At 39.8% G+C, this 23,243-nt stretch overlaps 1 protein-coding gene across 17 annotated transcripts in view; it reads right to left on the reverse strand.

Annotated features, from left to right (window-relative positions):
* ASPH (aspartate beta-hydroxylase) overlaps positions 1–23,243 on the reverse strand; it is a 253,820-nt gene that overhangs the window by 210,826 nt on the left and 19,751 nt on the right. For 13 of the 17 annotated variants that reach the window (XM_042463728.1, XM_042463717.1, XM_042463727.1 and 10 more), the window contains 3 exons: positions 7,298–7,447; positions 6,920–6,964; positions 3,015–3,083 (listed from right to left, as the gene is read on the reverse strand). In XM_042463728.1, coding sequence (XP_042319662.1) covers positions 3,015–3,083; positions 6,920–6,964; positions 7,298–7,447 — 264 coding nt within the window. Of the gene's footprint in view, positions 1–3,014; positions 3,084–6,919; positions 6,965–7,297; positions 7,448–14,914; positions 15,073–23,243 lie in introns of those variants that run through there. The other 4 variants (XM_042463722.1, XM_042463718.1, XM_042463716.1 and 1 more) reach the window with 3 other exon arrangements.

Below are 23,243 nucleotides of genomic sequence, written 5' to 3' on the forward strand. Positions count from 1 at the left end.
CGGAGGGATCTTTTTCTTCCAGGCCTGGCCTCTCTCTTCCCCTCAAGAGAAATCCTAATTTTGCCTCCAAAATCTGCCCTTGACTGAGTATAAGTTGAGTATATATGGTAGTGCTTAGCATTCAAGCCCTTCTCTCCTCATAACTCAACTAAAAATATTAGAGAAGCAACACCATGAACAATCAGCAACTGACTGAAATACTCATACTCACCAGCCAGTTTGCTATGAAAAGAAGGATGAACTAGGCAGGATACACCCACAGAAGAAAACAGGAATATTTAGGGTTAAAAGAGCTAGCTAACATTCCCACTAATGTACTAAAGCCAATTTTATACTCATCCCTGCACCATTTTACAAAGCTACAACACCCAACCTCTTTGTGAATGAATGATATGTTTTAGTGTATGGAAGCACACACAAAACAAGATTTCAGGGAAAGAAGCTCCTTTAAGCCAATTTCCTTTAAGAGTCACCTACATCTGCTGCTAACACTACAGAATCACACCACAACATCATAGTATGCCCAAGGCAAAGATGGGGCAGTTATATTCAAAAGAGAAAAGATCAGAAGTAGACAGCTGATCCTTTAATACTATAATATGTGGGTCAAATCGTATTAAATTATAGGCTTTTAGGGTTGCCATATTCAAAGGTTTAAGTCAAAGATGTAAATTTCAGGCCTTGAAGGACTTGGAACACACTTTCTTATAAAGTGTTAGCAAAATCATAGATCCTTTTCAATCTGGATTTGGTCCTCTGCACTGTACAGAGATTTCTTTCAAAAATTACAGAAGCTCTGCTTCAGGCCAAGTCAAAAGGCATACTCAGTTCTCATTCTCCTTGATCTCTCTGCAGCTTTTGACACAGTTGATCATGATTTGATTCAGAACCTAGGATTTACTGATTTAGTTCCTAGTTGGTTCAGATCATATCTTTCAAATCGGTCATTTGCTGTGGTAGCCAGAGGTCAGGTATCTTCTCCTTTTCCCCTCTTCGGATATTGAACAATGTTACATCATGACTCTCAGCTAATTTCATCATGGATGCTTCATCAGCATCTAAAACTTAATGTGGCTAAGACAGAACTACTAATCTTTCCTCCAAAAACTACTTTATAATATATATTTTCTATCATGGTCAATCATGTTCCCATTTATCCTGAGAAGGAAGCATGAAGCCTTGGCTTTATTTTTTTATTCTTCTTGGTCCTTCGCTTTTCAGATTCAGGCTGTAGGCAGGTCATGCCGATTTTTTTCTTTACAGTATTGCTAAAATTATACCTTTTCTATCATCTTCTTCTGCTAAGAACTTAGTTCATGCCCTAGTTATCTCCCACCTTGACTACTGCTATCTTCTTTTGATGGGACTTCCATGGTTCCACCTTAGTCCTCTGATTTCCATTAAACATTCTGCTGCTAAGATTATCTTTTTAGCTCGTCGTTTTGATCATGTCACCCCACTTGAGGCATCTCTTCACTGGCTACCCATTCCTTTTAGGATTCAGTACAGGCTTCTCTTAATGTTTAAAGATGTATAACACCTAGCTCCCCCTTATCTGTCAGTCCTTATTTTATCTCACCATCCTGTTTAAGATTTGCAGTCCAGGAGCTAAGGGCTTCTTACCAAGCCAAGGGTTTCTTCTTCCTTGGCTCAGCTTCATCCTTTTTCACCTGCTGCATCGTATTTCTGGAACTGCCTCCCTGAACATATGCAAACTATTTCTTCTCTTGGTAGTTTTAATTTTGAATTAAAAACTTTCTTGTTCTCTAAAGCATTTGGAACTATATTTTAATATTGTTTTATAATTTTATATTTGATTATATGTATTATTTGTTTTTACAGTTTGTATTTTAATTACATAACATATTTTATGACTTTTAGATGGTATGTCATAGCTAGGTTACATGTTGGTTTTGATTATGCCTCTAAAATGCAATGCAAATTTATGGTGCTATATAAATATTAATAAAAATAATAATAACAATAAAAGGAAGTAAGGAATGGTGGCAGCAGTGGTCATTCAGGTGGCAATAGTAATTCAATTCTGAATATATAGCAAATAAAGTAATTTTTTTCTCTACCCAGAAATCTTCTGACATGGACATTTTATCAGAGGAAATAATATGGAGTAATTACTGGAGGAAATGGGGTTCTGAAAGATCCTTGTTTCACTAATTCTTCTGAATGCTCCCTTAATTTTGCTGTAGAACAGGAATTGGGAAAAACTGTGGCTCAGGGACCATAATCAGCAACTACCCTTGCAATGATTTCAACTCAAATGCCCCTACAACACCTACGGTATGTAACATGCAGTACAATTTAACCTTGTTTTCATTGGAACCCTGTACCATTTCAGTCCCACAAGAAGCTCCTTTTTTGAAGAGGAAGTGGCACAAAAGCCAACGTTAGGATCATTTCCTATTGTTAAAAAAAGGCCTCCCTTGGGCCTAAATTGGTCCGGTGAAATTGCAAGGGAAGAAAATCTGGGGTGCAATGTGGCTGCAGTAGCAGTTCTCCAAGGTCCCTAGGGGACTGAAGCAAACTTCTAAACAAATGCTTTAGAATTTAACTAAAAGTAGTGAGAAAGTAAGTGATGTTGAATTGTTTTGATTCCCAGTAACTCAAGCACTGAGATTTAATTGTAATAAATTCTACATGTTTGAGAGAATACATGTTAAGCTGATTTAGAACTTGTAACCAGTGCTTTTCCATTTTGCTTTTATACAAGTGCATTGAAAAGAAATACTGTTGTTATTATCATTAATTCACTTATATTCCACCCTTCCCCAGAACTGGGAATCACTTTTGCCTACAAATATTGAAATAACATTGTAGATGAGAACACAACTTTGAAAATACAGCTGATTCTTCTACAACTATATATTTTTCAATTTTAGATCATTTCACCAACACCATATGTTACTGTAAAAATTAGTAGGTATCATTACAATGTCTGTTTTAATGTTATAAGATAATGAAACATTTTATGATAGAGTTTAGACACGAGTACTTGCCTAGCAAAACCTTGGCATCTTCCACATCAAAATCTCCATCACCATCAGCATCGTAGATCCCAAGTTTTCCTAGAGCAGAGGAGAAAATTAATTTGACAATATGCTTCAAAATTCATCTGCTAAATGTGTGATGGACTTCTGCAGAAATCATATTTCTTTCAACATTTTAGATAAGGTCTCATTCTAAATACAAATGCAAGCCTATTACTAGTTTTTAAGATTTTCCCTTCCCAAATAAACAGGTCTTCTTAACATGCTCTTATAATTTTTAAACTCTTCCATATTACTAGGTCAGTATCTCAATGCCTGCTCGTAGCATTTAAAATTTTACAATTTTGTGAAGTTGGAGGCTTATTCCTGATGTCTTGCCTGCAACCCACAAAATACTATTTATAATTTTGTATCCAAAATATCTACATAATTCAAATGGCAACAGCTGTAATCCTGTTCATCCACATCAACTATTTTTTATAGTCTCAAACAGGAACAGGACTACACACAGAAACTAAGAAATAGTATTTTTTTAAAAAAAATATCTTATTTTATGGTGCTTTTTGGTTGTTAATGCAATTACACATCTAATACCAGAAGATGCAAAACTATACAGCAGGCTCTTGGTATCTGCTGGGGTTTGGTTCCAGGACCCCCTGTGGATACCAAATCCATGGATGCTCAATGGTGTAATAAAATGGTGTGTTTTCTATAAAATTGCAAAATCAAGGTTTGCTTTTTGGCTTTTTAAAAATATATACGTATATCTTCAAGCCGTGGATGGTTGAATCTGTGGATGCAGAATCCATGGATATGGAGGGCCAACTATATATGTAGCAAGGCAAATATTTGATTGCAGGAATAATGCATTCAGAAGAAATGCAATGTGGAGATACATGCAATGTGGAAAACATTCCTGCACCTACAAAAAATTGTGAACTACTGCCCTAGAACACCGACAGAGCCATAACCCAATTACTCAAAGAAAGTTCAGGAAGAACTGGGCTTGAAGAAGCATGCCAAGCTGAAAGAACTGTAGACTGTTACTGCAGACCAATGAAAAGTGTTGAAATTTGGGGACAGTGTTTAAACTGAGTTTTCTGCTGTGAAGCCACAACCATGCTAAGAAGCTGAAACATACACCTACTTAAGAGTTATTCAGTATGAAATTAAAGACCCTTAATATTTCAAATCTGACAATTTTGCTTTAACCCAAGACATTTAAAAAGAAACTATCTAAAAATGTAATTAAAAATATGGGCAGCAATTCAATTAATTTTCCCAAGTTACAGTGAATAAACCAGGAAAGCAGGATCCCTATTTTATCTCCAAAGAGTGAGCAGACAGACAAAAGTAGCTGTAAGTCATAGTTTCTCAGATAGCTTGGTAACAAATTAAGGTTTCAGATCTAAATTTTGAAAATTGGGGAGAGAGGATAAGAAATAAATCATGACTATTAGTGTTAGTATATGCTGACTGTAACCTCCAGGTTGGACTTTTGCAATGTGTGTATGCTGTTCAGAAACGTCAGTTAGTTCAAAACATGGGAGCCAGATTGATTACTGGCACATCCAGGAGTGATCACATTACACCAACATCAAAATCACTCCAATGGTGGCAAGTTAGTTTCTAGGCATGGTACAAAGTGTTGGTTATTACCATTAAAACCCTACATGGTTTGGGCCCAGGTTACCTTCAAGGTCACTTTCTATCATATAATCTACCCTGAATGCTCTGGTCCTCTGGTGGACATTTACTCCTGTCAGCCAGGACTAGGTTGTCAACTGTTAGCCAGGAAACTTTTTCTTTAGCTGCCCCTAGACTGTGTAATGACCTACCGGAAGAGATTCACAACAGCTGAATATGCTGTCTGAATTCAAAAGAGCATTGAAAACCAATCACTTCATGCAGGCTGATCCAAATGATTTTTAAATTGTAAATTTTAAAGGATGAATTTTAGATGTAGATTGTTTGAATATAAGCACATCTTATTTGTCTTTTTAAATTGATGTGTGTTTTAATTGAGGTGTGTTAACTGATGTTGTTTGTTTGTTAATTGCTGTTGTCCCCTGCCCTGATCCATTGGGAGAGGTAAGAAATAATAATAATAATAATAATAATAATAATAATAATAATTGTTATTATATCTTACTAATTTATAAAGGAAACTTAATTATAATTTTCCTTCTCAAAAGAAAAGTTAAGAAAATTATTTTAGTGAGAACATTTAAGTCATAAAATTGTTTTTACACAATTTAATATCTGTAACTGTAAATCTCTGCAATGAAAAGTCATATAGGACATCTGTGCCCAAATTTTACCACGTGATACCTCCTCTTCTTAAACCTACTTTGCTAGACCTGATATTGGAAACTTGATGCACTTTACTTATATACTTTGGATTCTTTCACAACTCCATATCCACTTTAGCCAGAATGGCATGAGAAAACCAGAAATCTGACATTTCCTCTTGTCTACCTTATCCCTAAAATGTCTACAGATAAAATGTACTGTATAAGATTAGGCCATTTCTGTCTAATCTTGGCATCTAGAAACAAAACAGCCAAAGCAAAACAACCCACAGCAGCTTCAAATAGAGAAAGGCAAAGAACGATATACATGCCAACAGTTACTGGTACCTAAAAAGGCTCTCCAGACCCAAGAGTATATGAAGAAGCAACCTAACGCAAATGAACTTCCCAAAGAAAGGAAGGAAGGAGAAATGCAGAACTCATCTTCTTTAGCTCTACGCAACCACCTTTTCATTACTCCCAAATAGGAACCAAAAGTAGGAGACTAGCATTAACTGTGACAAGGAATAAACTATTTCAAACTAGATGTAGGTTAATCTTTCTTTTACTTGTTGAATTGTTTAATATAATTTTAGCCATATTGCTTATACAGATAGGCTGAGTACCTTTTATCCAAATATCCAAAATACTTCAAAATCCATAATTGTCTACATGGGTAATTGAGATAGTGACACATTTGCTTTCAGATCAGTGTATACACATTTTGTTTCATAAACAAAATAATTTAAAAATATTGTATACAAAATTGCCTTCCAACTATGTATGTAACATACATACATACATACATACATAATATAAATGAATTTTGTGTTTAGACTTGGGTCCCATCTCCAAGGTATCTCCTTATATGTGTGTGTGTGTGCAAGTATTTGAAAATCTGAAAAAAGATGAAATCCAAAACATTTCTGTTCCCAAGCATTTCTGATAAGGCAGTAGTACTCCAACCTTTTACCCTCGGGACCTCCTTTTAGAGCTATAAGTGGACGTCATCCTACTCAACACAGTATGTGAATAAAAATATTTTGTTTATTTAGTGTTTTCATTCGCACATTCTTGTATATTCATATTTTAACGTTTTATAAGGAAATAACATTGTTCAAATTAAAACAGTTTTATTTAGGTAAATGCAATATTTAACTCAACACATGTGTAAATTTCACACATAAAAAGTTTTGGAAGAGATGGAACAGAAGGGAACAGGACCTCTAAGTCTTACACTCTCCTTGAGCAACTCTTGCCCCCTCCTAGGATCCTAACCCACTATCCGAAAACTACTGGGATAAGAGATACTCAACCTGTACAGTTTCACATTTTTCAGGTTTGTGTTGTAAGCCACCTTGAGACCTCTGGATAGAGGGTGGGATATAAATATTATAATAAATATATAAATGAACCCAAATTGAAGGATAAGTTAGAAGAAATGAAAAATAAATGGCTATAATAGAATTTCAGATTAAAGTGTCAACTCCAGAGTGTCAACAGTCAGCTAGTATTAAAAATATCTTCTCAAACTTAGGGAATAAAGAAAAGATGGTATTAAAATAAAATTTTATACTGGAAGCTAATGCAGTAGAAGTATATTTTATTTCTCTGGAATCCTACCTTGGAGTACCTCTGACAAGTTATAACGGAAGTCCTTTGCTTTGGCTGCATGCATAGTAAAAATACAGAAACCATTATTCACATCATTAGAACCCAGACAGATTAGCCAACTAGATTCTCCTCCCCTTTATTTACAACCTTATCTTCATCCCAATTGCTTTTCTGGTTATTACAGTTACAAATATATGCAGTACACATGTGTCTTTCTCTCAGTCTCCAGACTTTGTTTATTCATTGCTCTTACAAGTGTAATTTTTGCCAATAAATAATGAATTGGCAGCAATGGAAGTAGAATTTTAAAACTGTAAACGTATGATACTTGGGAAAATTACATTTCACATTTATTTGATTTTAGACACTGATTGTTGGAACTCTTACCTAGTACTTCCTCATAATCAACAAGCTCAAACCAAACCACCGCGACTGAAGTCCAGACTCCCAGCAGTGCAATTACCATAAACCATGTAAAAAAAGAACTTCCAGAAATGCCTTCTTTCTTGCCATTCTTGTTTCCTCCGTGTTTTGTCTCTGTAAAATAAAGAAAGTGAATTACTACTAGAAAATATGATTATAGTTATGAACTTTGCAAATATAAAATTTATGAAAACAAAATTAAGTATAAGGAGTAAAGTTTCACAATCTGTTTATTTTTAAATGTTGACCCATGACTAAAGTTTGATTGATTGAATCAAAGTAACTGAACATAGCCAAGAAAAAGAAAGAAAGAAAGAAAGACAGAAAGAAAGAAAGAAAGAAAGAAAGAAAGAAAGAAATATTTGGTTCATTCTGTAACTCAAAACTTGAATTCTAGCCCACCTACAGAATAAATAATTTTTCCTCCCCAGCTCCTTGCAGCCCACAAAAATCTATTCTTTCAGAGTAGGAACAAGAAGATGGTATGTGCTGAAAGTAGATGCTACATCACAAATCAGTATAAATCAGCCTTATTCTCTAAGGTAGATAGGCAAAGTGCATCCAATGAGGTGCATATATTCCAAGGCTGTTTTTGCATCCAACAGACTGCCCTAGAGTACCCTTAATGTTCTTCCACTTCAATTTGTTTTATACATACAGATAGACTCACACACTCCTACTCTTAGGGAAAGTTCTACTCCTGGAAGCTTCCAAGAACAGTCTATCTGCATTTGGTTGGTACAGAGGGACTCCACCCCAAGCACTAAAATTAAGCCAGAAGTTATTAAATTAAACCAATTTCAGTTTTATGATTATATTATTGCATTGTTGTTGTTGAATAGATATTTTGGAACATTTCTGGCCAAACTGTGACCCAATGAAGGTCTCCGAACCTGAAAATTATCCCTGCAAAGTTTCCCATTGTGGCCTAAAATACACATGCAATAAAGCTGTACACCCGCAAAATTGTTGTTGTATGCCTTGAAGTCATTTCCAACTTGTAACAACTCTAAGACAAACCTATCACTGGGTTTTCTTGCTACAATGTGGTAATAGGGAGTTTGTCTTTGCCTTCCTCTGAGGCTGAGAGTATATGATTTACCCAAGGTCACCCAGTGGGATTCATGGCCACAGTGACTCTCCTACACCTGCAAAAGCACTAAGCAAAATTGTGTATTTTTTTTTTAAAAGAGCTCTGTCTAAAACTGCAAGCAATGTCCAGAACTTTGCAATAGGGCAAATTAGTTGATGCATGACTGGGAAACCACAAGTATTTCCCTTTCTTGGCTATATCTTAAAGTATTACTCTTTCTTTCTGCTTGACTATTACTGTATATATTCAACTATAAGTTGACCTCATGTATAAGTCAAGGACAGGTTTGGGGGCCAAAATTAAGAATTTTGATATAACCCATGGATACGTCAAGGGTAAACTTTAGGGGCAAGTAATAAAGAATTATTCAAAAAGAATGGTGCAAAACTGAATAAGAACAGCTTTATTTTTTAACAATTCTTTTAAAATCACCTTACATCTCCCTAGGGGATTTATCCAGTGTTATTTAGGTTGATGATGATGATTTCACTAATAATTGGGAATAGATGGGGAGGAGAGAAAATTGAATGGTAGTACATACAGTCCTTAACATTTATTTCACACTGTATGGGCTGAAATTGACGGCCCAGATGGGGTGGCGTGAAGCCCCCCCCCCCCCCGGATGGATTTGGGTCCTGGCAGCCATATGCCGCATCCCCAAACTGTTATGGTGCTGACTGAAAAAGAAGCAGTTTTCAACCACTCTTTTGACAGCTCTTCTGCAGCCCCATGGTGGCTTCCTGGCATGTTGGGGCCTTGCAGCCTGTAACCGGCACACCCCCAAGATGCCCAGAGGCCAGCGTGGGCAGCCAGGTAGGTGGAATCCATCTTCCAGGTGGCTTCAAAGCATGAGGCATCAAAACGCCAGGCTCTGAAGGTGCCCAGACAGTGTCGCAAAGGGGCAGTCTGTTTCACACCTATTCTATACAAAATTGACCAAACTTATGAGAAAGAGCTGAATGTTGCAAGATAGTCGGAATGCATGAAAATAAAATGCTTGAAAGGATGTCATACTAACAGTAGTATGATGTTTAGTCAAAATCAATTCACAAATGCGCATTATAAAGCAAAAAATTAAATTTGTTTGCATAGCATAATACTAACGAGTTACAATAATATAAATTGGATCCTTGTTATTGCAAATCAGTTTTTTTGGGTTGCTAAGGAGGCTGGAATTCTTCCCCAACTGCTCAGATCAACCTGCTCAGGGATACAGTTGCAGCTTCTTCCTGATCGTTGGGTAGTGCGATTCATCAGAGAAGCATCTAGCTATCATTCACAAGGATCTCCAGATGATTCCTGGAGGTCCCTGTGATAGGAAGGTAGTTGAACATGTCTGCCACCTCTACTGGCTCCCCACCAGCCAAGAAATCACCATGTTGCAGGGCTGCAGCTATGAAAAGGTGGGGTTATGTTGGATGGGAGATACATTACAGTGGGCCCTTGGTATCTGCTGGGACTTGAATCCAAGACCTCCCCCCTCCATGGATACCAAAATCTGTGGATGCATGTCTCATTATATACAATGGCATAATAAAATTGGAATCCCTTACATAAAATAGCAAAATCAAGGTTCAATTTTAAATAATATTTTGAAGCTATGGATGGTTGAATAATGGATAAGGAGGGCGGACTGTATAGCCATCATAACTGTCTCCCCATACAGGATCACAGCCATTTATTTGTCTAGGATTACGGTAAGCTGAAGCAATTTATATGGGGTATACACTGTGTCTTTGTGTTGGTCTCATTTCATAATGTTTCAAGTGTGCTGAGTCTTCAAGTCAAGCTTGTAAGTCTAGAAATTTTAGTAAAACAACAGATCCAAAAAACCTGAGTCAACCTATCCATGGGTCAATGTAAGTTCTATACTTTAGCTCTTATTTAAAAATGAACCATCCCCTGGTGAATGTCAATAGTCTAATCTGTTCTGGAAACACTGACACCCCCCCCCCTCTACTTACTCATCCAGCTAGGCTTTAGGGTAAGGAAATACCTTTTTGTTTATTTTAATTCAATCTGTAATTAAACAGCCATTTCATTCTGACTACTGACTAAACCTGGGGTTTAAGGTAAGTGCCTCAAACAACTGATTCTGGAATGTCATGAAAAGTCAGCATGTTGTTAAATAGTTATTATCACTGTATTTTAATTTCTAGGGAGAAGTATTTTGTTGTTACGGCTTGAATGCCTGGGGAAGGAAGAAAACAGCTCCCTCTTCATCTATCCAGCTTTTAGGATGAGCACAGTTATGGCTATTGGAATTTTGTAAGTGCTTTGGTATCGCCTTTGCTTCATACTTTACATCTTTTATTCCATGCCCCTACATTTTACTCTTGACTTATCCATGGGCCATATTAAAATCCTAATTTTTGCCCCCAAAACCTACCCTTCACTTATACAGAACTTTGACATATAATCAAGTATGTACATAAATTATTGTTTTAAAGTTATGGATTTAACTGTAACTGATATACATTTTCAGAGAAAATAAGGACAGGTGTCCACTATCCATGATTATTTTAAAGACCATTTTAAAATATGCTTTCATTTCCATTGCTGAGACATAAAGAGGCAGTATTCTTTCAATATTCAACCAAGTCTCACTTACTGTATATATTAACAGAGAAATCTTTAATGGCACAGTGTTTGTCATTTAATATGTATCTATTGTCTCCTCCCTCCATAACTGTCATCTTTCGGCTTGTGAGGGGGAGAGTAGGCTGGCCTAGCTCCATCAGGGCTAGCCTGAAGAAAGAGGCTCCTCCCTCCATAACTGTCATCCTTTGGCCTATGAGGGAGAGAATAGGCTGGCCCAGCTCCATCAGGGCTAGCCTGAAGGAAGAGGCTCCTCTCTCCATAACTGTCATCTTTAGGCCTATGAGAGAGAGAATAGGCTGGCCCAGCTCCATCAGGGCTAGCCTGAAGGAAGAGGCTCCTCCCTCCATAACTGTCATCTTTCAGCCTATGAGGGAGAGAATAAGCTGGCCCAGCTCCATCAGGGCTAGCCTGAAGGAAGAGGCTCCTCCCTCCATAACTGTCATCTTTCGGCCTATGAGGGAAAGAATAGGCTGGTCCAGCTCCATCAGGGCTAGCCTGAAGGAAGAGGCTCCTCCCTCCATAACTGTCATCTTTTGGCCTGTGAGGGAGAGAATAGGCTGGCCCAGCTCCATCGGGGCTAGCCTGAAGAAGAGCCCTCCCTCTGGTCCATCTGCCTTGGTCCAGGCCTCAGAGGGAGAGAAGAATGCTGGACCTGATCCCCTCCCCGCCTCACCATTTCCTTCTCCTTTTGTGTTGTGTCTTTTTAGATTGTAAGCCTGAGGGCAGGGAACCGTCTATTATCCCTTCTGTTGTAAGCCACCCGGATTCCCAGTGATTGGGTGGCATATAAATAAATCCTATTATTATTATTATTATTATTATTATTATTATTATTATTATTATTATTATTATTATTATTGTCAATTATGTCTGGCATTAAATTGCATCATTAAGATTATATTTTGAAAGATTAACACATTTTTAAAATTATGTGTTGGTCTGATATGTATTTTGTGTTGTTGTTGTACGCCTTTAAGTTTTTTTCCAACTTATGGCCACTTGGAGGGATTCTCTTTTGCCTTTCTCTAAAGCTGAGACAGTGTGACTTGCCCAAGATCACCCAATCGGTTTCTATGGATAAGCCCAGATTTGAACCTTGGTTTCTAGAGTTGTGGTCCAATGCTGAAAGCCACTATACCACACTCTGTATTTTTTACACTATCCAATTTAAATATCTTAAGGACATGACAGAATTTAAGTTCACTCTACAAACCAGACTCTACTTTTTAATTTTTGGACTATGAATGAAAAGTTTCAGCTGCTAAATGCCAAAGATTATGCTTTCAAGATTATAAAATCAGTTTACTGTCTTGTTCAATTTCAATAAACCTTTCAATACAGCTTGATTACTAATAATGAAGCCTGTGTAATGCTTCACCTACCCCAATCTTTCCTGAAAATCTGTAACCTTTGAATCAGTTAGTTGAATCAGTAACTCAGAATCAATAATTAGTTATTAAATGTGCCTAAATGATAAAGGATGTAATTTTATGCACCCATTTGAAAGTAAACAACATTAACTCAACTAGGACTAATGTCTGAGTAAACATGTACAGTGGTACCCCGGGTTACGAATTTAATTCGTTCCGCTGCCGCTTTCGTAACCCGAAAATCTTCGCAAGCCGAAAAGCCCATAGGCGCTAATAGCGAAAGCCGCGATTTCGTGCGAAAAAGCGCCGAAAAGCACCAAAAAAAATTTCGTAACCCGAAATAACCTTCGTAACCCGGAACAGTTTTTTTCAATGGATTTTTTTCGTAACCCAGAAATTTCGTAAGGCGGCGCATTCGTATCCCGGGGTACCACTGTATAGGGTTGCAGTCTAACTATAGGGATATACAGTGGTGCCTCGGGATACGAAATGATCGGGTTACGAAATTTCCGGGATACGAAAAAGTTGGATTGGCAAAAACTGTTTCGGGTTACGAAATATTTTTCGGGTTACGAAATTCATTTCGGCGCGAAATTCAAATGCTGCAAAGTGCAGCTATAGGCTTTCCAGTGCTAACGGAAAGCCTTTTCGGGTTACGAAATTTTCGGGTTACGAAAGGAATGGCGGAACGAATTAATTTCGTAACCCGAGGCACCACTGTAGTTAGTTACTACTATATTGTTAGTTAGTACTATATTACTACTAAGTTGGATATAGAATAGTTACTATTCATACAAAGACTAATAAATGTTTTAAAGATACTAAAAAATATCTAGGGTACATTCATGGAGTGGCTTCTGATTTTTAACACTACTGACTTTCTACAATTCAAGTCAGTGAATAGTTTTGTACTGTAGTAAGCCAAGCACTGGTCCCTTAAAGCCATAAAAAGGTAAACCTTTGATTTAATTTAGCTTTTAAAGCAATAACCCAGTGAAGTGAGATGAATTAGTACTACTCCATTAGTACCCACATCAAAATAGTTTGTTATGTATTTTCCATTATAAGAATGAAAGAAACCGCAATTTGAAATCCTTTAAGGCAATCATGCAATGAGGTGCAATGAATGAGTATTGCCCCATTAGTATCCACATCTAAATACTTTGGTATGTACTTCCAGTTATAAGAAGTCACCATTTAAAATCTACCAGGCAAACAAAATCAAAATGTTCCATTTCCAGAACAATCAAAGAGCCAGAAAAATTTGAATGCTAAATTACTGAGAATAAAATCTGTTAATCTTGGTTACAAAATAGCATCAGTTTGTCTGATAACTGGAGCCAATACACTTTGCTCATTTTCAAGATCACAAGTATGTACATAATTGCAATTTAATGGGTCCCAATTTCTTTTATTTTCATCACTGATTGCTACCTGTTATTTAGGCTTTAATCTAAAAGTCATTAGAACTCTACAACTTTCATTAACTAATACAACATTCAATATAGCCTTTACTATTCATTATGGGAGGTATGTACAGAATATTTGATAATATAGTTGCTTATATCTTCATATACTAGCCTGTCTCAAAGTAATGGGGATATAATCTTGCACACTATGAGATACAGCAAGCTCATGGATATTTAAGTGACAGTACAGTGTGAAAATGACTTGTCAAATAGCCATAAATAGTTTCCCCTGAGATTCAGTTAAAACTGAAAAGTGAATTTCACAAAAAAATGCTATAATCTTAGCACACGTTTATTTTTAGATTTGTGAAGCCACTGCTGCTATGCACAAGAAATCTACTCAAGAGAAATCCAATTGCCTCCTAGAAGAGCAATTTCTGTTGTCCAAGCTTTACTCCCAGATTTCTTCCCTCATCTATATCAATCAGAATGTTAACTTTTGTCTTTTAGGTTTATGATTTCACATTTAACAATTACGGAATCACCTGGGAGCCAGAGGTATATACTGTACTGAGGTACAATTTACTGATTTAAACACTTTCTAGAGAGCTAGACCATAGCTGAAGCCCTCCAGACAAACAGAGCCAGCAATGCAAAAGTAGGTCAGTTTCCAAATGTGGTAAGCTTTTGCTTTTGCCTATCACAAGTATACATAGAAATAACAACCACATAAAATGCAACCATGCAGCTTTAAAACCACATAAAACATTACATTGAACTAGTTTTTGACATCTTTTAAAGGGGTTTCTAAACTTTTGCTATATTATTAATATGTTACATTTACTATTAAAGGATTTCTGTTCTTTTTATCCATTTAAAAAGGGGAGAAAGTGCAATCCATTTTCAGATTCTTACTATCAAATGTAAGATTATCTTATTTCAAAGGATCACACAAACTAGAAACAAAAAATACCAAGTTTTAAGATATTTAACAATTAATGCTTCTATTCAGTCTTCAGATTAAAGTCACATCATACAATATGTTTGCAGTTTTGTTGCCAGCATGAATCATAAACAGGTTGATTTTTCCAAACTTCCAGAACTATACCTGAATCTTCAGCCATGGTATCAGTGTCTTTTATAATCAGCTAAAAATCACCCTCATGTAAGCCTCGCATCAGCAGCGAAGAAAGTTTCTTACGGCCAACTCAGCTAAAACCCGAAATCGGACCCTGCCACAAACTCTGCTCAAAAGCTATTTTTAGAGTAATCATCTGCAAGCCAAATGCTTTTAAGTACCCATATGGAAACCCAGTGCTGACGACAATCAAATTTGCCCCCTCCTTCTAACAATGCATCCTGGGTAGTTGGTCCTTTCCATCTCATTTAATCTCTAAACAGCAACATACCAGAGAAGCAAAACAGAATGGATTAAAAAAAATGATTGCAGGAAAGCATGCCTCAGCAACTAAATTCTAAGAGCATTAGACCTTCTGTACAAATTCAAACAAAAGTCAGCATACAAAGCTTGTCTGTGCAATCTGAGCAGCAGCCAAGTACATTTACATGATGCTGACACGCAACTCTCACATGGCTTTAGAGTTCTGCATGTGTTACTTATCTATAAACTGATCAGCAATGGATACAATACAATTTAGAAATATAGTAGGATATTAACAAGTCATTCTGAAGTCACTGAAAATCTGCTTTAGTGGTCTCAATACATGCCAGAACTCAGAATCAGTTAAAACACCAGTCACCGCTATAAAAGTTCAAAACAGAAACAGGCTTAATTTTTTTTCACTCCATGATAAGATGTACAGATATCATTATCAATCTTTATTTTGAAAGCAAGAAAGATAGAAGTTTATCGCACAGGCCCTGAAATGGGCCTGTTTCATTCTAAAAGGGAACGTGATGGGGATGGGAGGCAGCAAAGAGCACATCTTACCGCACAGGGAGAACGCTGCCGCTGTCACTAAACATTCCCATTGTGTTCCAGATGCGTCCCAGTGGGGGCAATTTTCAGGAACGCTTGAGAAGCGTTCCTGAAAATCGCCCACTGGGGAACACATCTGGAATGCGATGAGAACATTCCAGTGCATAGCAGGCCCCTTTTCATCACAACTTTTCAATAAAGTCAAAGGTTTCTACCTTTGATTCATTTCTCCAGACAACAATTTTCCAGAATTTCTGACAAGTACCTATGTCAACTTTAGTAAATTTTAGATAGGGAGTAGTGTCCTTTTTTAGTTGCATTAATTTCCTTCTGGCTTTCATACCAACAACACCATTCTTGTTCAGTCTCTTTCTGGTCACTTACTCCGAATTTTTATTCAGTCTTTTTCCAACCACTTTCCCTGATCACTTTGGCATTCACATCAGGCCATGTGAGAATTAACTACAGATCCTTGGATGTTAGTCTGATATTAAATGTACCTTTCTGGATCATACTCCGGTTTACTCTTAGAAAGAGTGAATCTGCACAGAGTGACTGTGATATTGAACCTTCTCCATCCATTCATTTTTCCATCTGTCTCACAGTGTTTTGGCAGAACCCTACATCCACAGAAATGTTTTGGAACCTTTCCTAGACTGCTGATTGCTGTTCTGAAATCTGTAAGATGTCTTTTGATCACTGCATAACATGCTTCCACACAACCATATGGCAAAGATAAATCTCACATTTCTAATCTTTTTGTGAGGTGGGGGACTCCTAAACTCACCCCTGAAAAGCTACTTTATTTCTTATATACATAATTCTGATTATTCCCTTTGAGTTGATGCAACCAGACTTTCATCATTTACTTTTGCATCTACCATGGCTTACATGTACCCACTGTTTTATTTCACAAGACACAGAAGTGATTAATATAAAACCTATTCGATATTTAGAAAAGGAATGTCTTTTGATTAATTAAGACCACCATGGCCAAACAGTGTCATTTCTGGAATTATCATTAGTATTCACAAACTTCTTCTTGCCACTACATGAAGGTGCTAGCCTTCCATCATATTTATTAATGTTGTACAGCTGGCTCTCTGTATCCACAGATTCTTTATCCATGGATTCAACTATCTACAGCTTGAAAATATTATATATTTAAATTCCAAAAAGCAAACATTGATTTTGCCATTTTATATAAGGGACACCATTTTATTTACATTGTATTTAATAAGACTTGAGTATCCATGGATTTTGGTATCCATAAGTGGTCCTTGAAACCAAACCCCAGCAGATACCAAGTGCCCACTGTATTTTAAAGTACTGTTTTAAAGTGTTTACGTTGATATTTTCATTTAAACACCTTTGTGTGTGTGTGTGTGTGTGTGTGTGTCATGTTTTATCAACCATTTTGTATCCTAATCTTGGTAAAAAGAAAATAAATAGCAATGGCAAAATGTGAGGGTGGTGTGTGTAACAAAGAAATAGAAATGGGGCACCTAAGGAACACTTTCCACTTAATTATCCATGTGTATGAACCCTGAGAACATAAAGAAACACATTAAAAGGTTAAAGAGGGGTCACTGCACCTCACAATGCAAATAACAGTTTACATATACAATAGAAAGTAAAATAAAATTGATAAGGAAGGAGAATTGAAGGGAATCATAATGATGCCCAGAAAAACTCCACCAATTTTCATGCAGTCCGCTGTCCAACAGGTGGGAAGTAGAACCTTTTCAGCTCTAAAGGGCCTGATTATCCAAAAGGACCATCAAGTGCTTAAAGGCTATGAAAAATCACTCCTCATTTTTTCTTCCTTTCTCTTTGTTTTCAATCATTTCTTAATCCCAGTTCTGCAATAGCTTGCCAACTCTTCTTGTGACGATTTTCAAAAGCTTTTCTATTTTTTCCCCATGATAAAGTGGTCAGATTAGGCTACCAAGTAAGAAGACATATGATCTATCTCAGAGATAGAAAGAAAGAGAAGGAAAAAAGAGAGATATCCATCATAAAAACTTCTAACATTCTAAAAATAATCTATTCTTTAAAGTATAGGATTAACAATTAATCAGCATTAATCAGAGGAGTTAAGCCACACTGAATAATGTTATTGGTTAATTAACTCATCATTTTCAAGCTTTGCCAAGACTAGTATTTGTAAATAAACCATAACTGTATTTTTTTTTCTCAAATGAATAACTGCCACTTTTTTTTCTTTTTTTCTCTGTTCTTTTCCAAGGGCTTTCCAACAAGACATTCTGGAAATCTTTTCTTTTTTTATTTTCCCCCTAACTTCTTTCTAAAAGCCATAAGATTACATCCTGGCTACTTAACCTTTGTTGTTGAGGTCCAGTCCAAAATTTTCAAAAGCTGGTTTGGATTCAGATGGACTTTAAGGGAGAAGTGCCTCAGTGATAAATATAATATAAAGTCTCTTCAATGTTTCACCATACAATACACTACAGTCCAGCATATGGCCAAGCAATTCAAAAGTGACAGCTTGCTTGGCTTTATGTAAAGTATGGTACAGTACGTTTCCAATAAAAAAGTGCCTCAAAAATTTTCTCCCCAGGAAGCTTTAGCATTTATGTAGCAGACAAATTTCAATCACCATTACAGTACAGTAAGAGAGGCAACAAACCAGCTTCCATGAACAAGAAAAGGTTTAAAATAGACTACTAGAAGAAAGTCATTTAGAACAGGTCACTCAAACTGCTAAAGCACTTTCCAATGCACAAAATGTTAATCTCTGGTGGTCTGTGGCTACACAAGAGAGTACAACATGCATCACGAAAGAAACAAAAATCATTTTCATAACTGAATGAATGAAGTAGATTGTACTTCATTGCATCATTAAATGCAGAAGGGCCATAAGCAACAATAAGGGTCACAAAGGAGCCAATTCACTGGATTTATTGAATGGAACGTTAGTCCTTACCTGAGATACGTCCCTTTCCAGCAGAGAAGGTCCGGTCATCCTGATGTTGGGTAGCTCTGCCTGCAAAGGCTCCTGTAGGCAGGACAAAAATTAAAGAACAAAGGCCAGGGGCCTGACCCCACCATCGTGGGCGGAGCGACCCCTAGCAATCCTCAGTCAATGACCAGCCCCGTTGAACATCTAGTGGCCTCCAGACATAATTGGCGACCAGACTGGGCTGGCCCAGAAGATCAAGAGAATGATAACAGCCTAAGTCGTCGACCAACCCCCCAGTCACTGGATTCCCGGCGTCGGCAGGAAGAAGGGTGGGGAGGATGACCGGACCTTCTCTGCTGGAAAGGGACGTATCTCAGGTAAGGACTAATGTTCCATTTCCCAGCAGAGAAGGGTGCCAGTCATCCTGATGTTGGGATTTATAAAAGCGCTGACCCCACTAGGGTGGGCCTGCCGACGCCTGGGGTGACTGTGGGACTATCTGTTGAAGGACTCCACGACCGAAGGCTGCGTCTGCTGATGGAAAAACGTCCAGCTTGTAGTGTCTAGTGAATGTGGACAGAGACTTCCATGTGGCTGCCCTGCAGATCTCGGCGAGGGGGGCATTAGTGGAAAAAGCCGCTGAGGTGGCAGCGCTTCTGGTGGAATGGGCCGTGATGTCCTTAGGGGGAGTTAGGTCCAGGGTCTTGTAGCTAGTGATGATACATTGTCTGATCCACCTGGAGAGCGTCAATAATGAGACCTTCTTGCCCTTGGATCTTGGTTGGAAAGAAATGAAGAGGGTTTTGGTTTTTCTGAAAGCTGCTGTCGTCTTGAGGTAAAACTTAATGGCTCTGCGCACGTCTAAGGTGTGCCATATCTTGTCAAGGTCATTCGTTGGCCTGGGGCAAAAAGAGGGCAGGACGATGTCCTGAGATGAATGAAAAATCGAGTTTACCTTGGGAATGAAGGTCGGATCTGGTCTCAGCAGAACTGAGTCAGGTCGAAAGATGCACAGTTCCTTTCTTACTGACAGGGCCCCGATCTCTGAGACGCGTCGGGCCGATGTCACTGCCGTTAAAAAGAGAGTCTTGAAGGTGAGAAGTTTTAGGGAAGACTCTTTCATCGGTTTGAAGGGCTGAATCGTCAAGGCTTTGAGGACTGTGTGAAGGTCCCATGAAGGGAAGCGGTGTCTAGTCGGGGGTGCTCTGTTGGTGACTCCCTTGAGTAGCCTCTTGAGGTGAGGGTGATGGGAGAGCCTAGCAGCTTGGTCGTGCGGAAGTATTGAGGTAATTGCCGCCACCTGTCTTTTTACCGTGTTAGGTCGGAGGCCTTGGGAGATGCCATCCTGAAGGAACTGTAGGAGTGTGGAGACCGTGACCCGAATGAAGTCCTTCTTTTTGCGTTTACACCATCGCTTGAATGCTGTGAAGGTGTATTCATAAATCCTGATGGTCGACTGGTGTCTCGACGCCAGGATCGACTCGATCACCTCGGAGGAATAGCCATATTTGGTTAGCATGTTCCTTTCAATTTCCAGGCGTGAAGCTGAAGCCAGGTCGGGTCCGGATGGTGGATTTGACCCTGCGACAACAGGTCTGGTCTGGTTGGGAGAGGGAGGTTTTGGACTGACAGGTTGAGGAGCTCTGAAAACCAGGGCCGCCTGGGCCAAGCTGGAGCTATCAGGATGACCACCACTTCGGTCTTTCGGACTTTGGACAGAAATTTTGTCAACAGCGGTACCGGAGGGAAGGCATATAGGAGTCCCTCCGGCCAGCGGCACGTCAGTGCGTCGAAGTCCTCTGCCCCCTGTGTCTTGAACCTTGAGAGGAATCTGGGAGTCTTGGCGTTGATGGGTGAGGCGAACAGGTCTATTATTGGTAGGCCGAAGACTTCCACTATGGTTTGGAACACCTCTGGGTGTAGACTCCATTCTCCTGGATCGAAATCTGTTCGGCTCAACCAATCGGCCTTGGAGTTTAGTTGTCCCTGTAGATGTTCTGCATGCAGAGACAGCAGGTTGGTCTCTGCCCATGCCAACAGCAGCTGTGTCTCCTTCATTAGGGCTCGTGATCTTGTTCCGCCCTGGCGGTTGACATGTGCCTTGGTGGTAACGTTGTCGGTTCATATGAGGACTGACCTGTGATAAATGAGCCGGCTGAAGGATTGGAGGGCTAGTCGTATCGCCCAAAGTTCCAGCCAATTGATGCTGTGGGACTGTTCTTCCGGAGACCATCGTCCCTGGGCCAGTTGGGACCCGCAGTAGGCCCCCCAGCCTCGGAAGCTGGCATCTGTGGTGATCTGGATCTTTTCTGTCTCCCAGATAGGGCGGCCCTTGGAGACTGCCTGGGATGTCCACCATCTGAGAGACTGTCGAACCTTGTCGTGTAGCTGTATCTTGCGGTGACTCTTTCGGGCGATGGCCTGTTGGTGAGGTAGAAGAAGCCATTGAAGAGGGCTGGCGTGGAATCTCGCCCAAGGTAGGCACTCGATAGCTGCTGTCATCAGCCCCAGTAGGCGGGAAAGTAGCTGAAGGCTGGCTCGGGATGACCTGAGAGCTCTCAGGACTGTCTTTCGAATGGTCGAGGTCCGCTCTGGGGTCAGGCAGATCGTCCCTGAGCGCGTGTCTATCTGAGATCCCAGGTGGAAGACCTGTTGTCTGGGCTGGATGGAACTCTTGTCCAGATTGACCAGGAAGCCATGGTCCTCCAACGATCTGAGGACCCTGCCAGTATCTCGAGTGGCCTGTTGTCTTGAGGGAGACCTGATTAGGAGGTCATCCAGATATGGGTGAACGTGGATGAGCTGGGTCCTCCAATGAGCGACCAGAGCCACCATGATCTTGATGAAAACCCTGGGAACGGACGAGAGGCCAAAAGGGAGTGACCCAAATTGGAAATGGCGTTTGCCATATTTGAAGCAGAGAAAACGACGGGAGGAGGGGTGGATTAAAATATGTAAATAAGCATCCTGGAGGTCTATAGAGGACAGAAAGTCATTGGGTTGGAGGCTGTCCAGGATGGTCTTGAGCATCTCCATTCTGAACTTTTTCTTGAGTATGAATCGGTTGAGTGGCCTCAAGTTCAGGATGGCCCTCCAGGTCCCGTTCTTCTTGGGCACCAGAAAGAAAGTGGTCTTTTGGGACCGGCTCGATGGCGTTGACAGAGACCAGGCGGTCGATGGCTTCCAGTAGGAGGCGGTGTTTTTTGGGATCACTGGATTTGGGGGAAGGGATGAAGAGGTCTCGAGGTGTATGGTGGAACTCTAGTCTGTATCCATCGCGGACGGTGTCGAGAACCTATCTGTCTGTTGTGGAGCCCTCCCAAACTCTTGCGAATCCCTGAAGGCGACCTCCTACTGGAGGGGCCCCGTTACGCTTGTTGGTTTTTTTGATGTTTGGAACCTCCTCCACCCTTAGAGGGGAAGGTGGATCAGCCTTGTTTGTTGGACTTAGAGTCCCCCCAGCGAGGCTTGTTAGGTCTAGACTCCCTGGCTTGAAAGGAGTTGAAGGAAAGAAGGAGCGTGAAGATCGAAAGGAGGAAGATTTCCTGAACTGTTTTTTATCATCTCTCTTTTTAGTTGAGGGCAAGGCTTTCTTTTTATCCTTTCCCTCCACTAACACTGGGTCTAGGGACTCTCTAAACAGTTTGGTTCCCAGAAAGGGGGTGAAAGCCAGATTTTGCTTAGACCTGGAGTCTACCTGCCAGTTTTTGAGCCAGAACTGTCGTCTGACCGCAACGGCTGCCGCCTGTGCCCTGGCACATTGCTGAATGGTGTCCAGGGTGCCGTCGGCCCCCAAGGCCAAGGCCTTTGAAATTTTGTTAATGGTTTGTCTGACCTTGGTGTCTGTGTGTGGGAGGAGTTCCAGTAGCTCCTTGGACCACTGGAGGGAGGCGCGCATCACCAAGGAAACAGTGGTCGCTGCCCTAATGGCAATTGAGATAGCTTCATGGGTTTTTTTGAGTGCTCCCTCTGCCCTCCTATCCTCTGGATTTCTGAGGGTGTCCTCGCCATCCCTAGTGAACACAGCAGAAGAAACCAAAGCCGACACCAGAGCGTCCACTAGGGGGACCTTGAGGCTATCCATCACACCCCGTTGGAGGATGTAATGTTTCCGAATGGCGCTATGATTGGGGCTAGATGATGCTGGTTTGTTCCATTCGTCTCTAATGATTTGCATAATGTTGTAGGGACAAGTGAGTTCTTGGACTGAAGAGGCTGTGACTGGGAAGAGCTCTTCGCCCACCCTGGGAAGGTCTGAGTCCATTTTAGGAGTCTCACTAGATGGCAGAGTGATGCCAAGGGTTTTAATGTTTTTTTTTGTTTGTTTGTTTGTTTGTTTTTGGATAAGGAGTGGGTAGTCCTCTGGCCTGAGAAGACGAGAGGACATGGGGGCATCCCTGGACTCCTCTCCCTCTTCTTGAGAGAGTTCACCTTCTTCAGATTCTGAAACCTCAGACTCTAGGGCCACGCCCCCCCCCCGTCCTCCGAGGATTGGGATGAGGACCTTTTTCTTTTGGTCGACTCCCTGGCATATCTAGCTCTCTTAGCTGTTGGTTGATGGGAGTGATCCGATTC

The sequence above is a fragment of the Sceloporus undulatus genome, chromosome 4 (assembly GCF_019175285.1).
Source record: "Sceloporus undulatus isolate JIND9_A2432 ecotype Alabama chromosome 4, SceUnd_v1.1, whole genome shotgun sequence".
NCBI lineage: Eukaryota > Metazoa > Chordata > Lepidosauria > Squamata > Phrynosomatidae > Sceloporus > Sceloporus undulatus.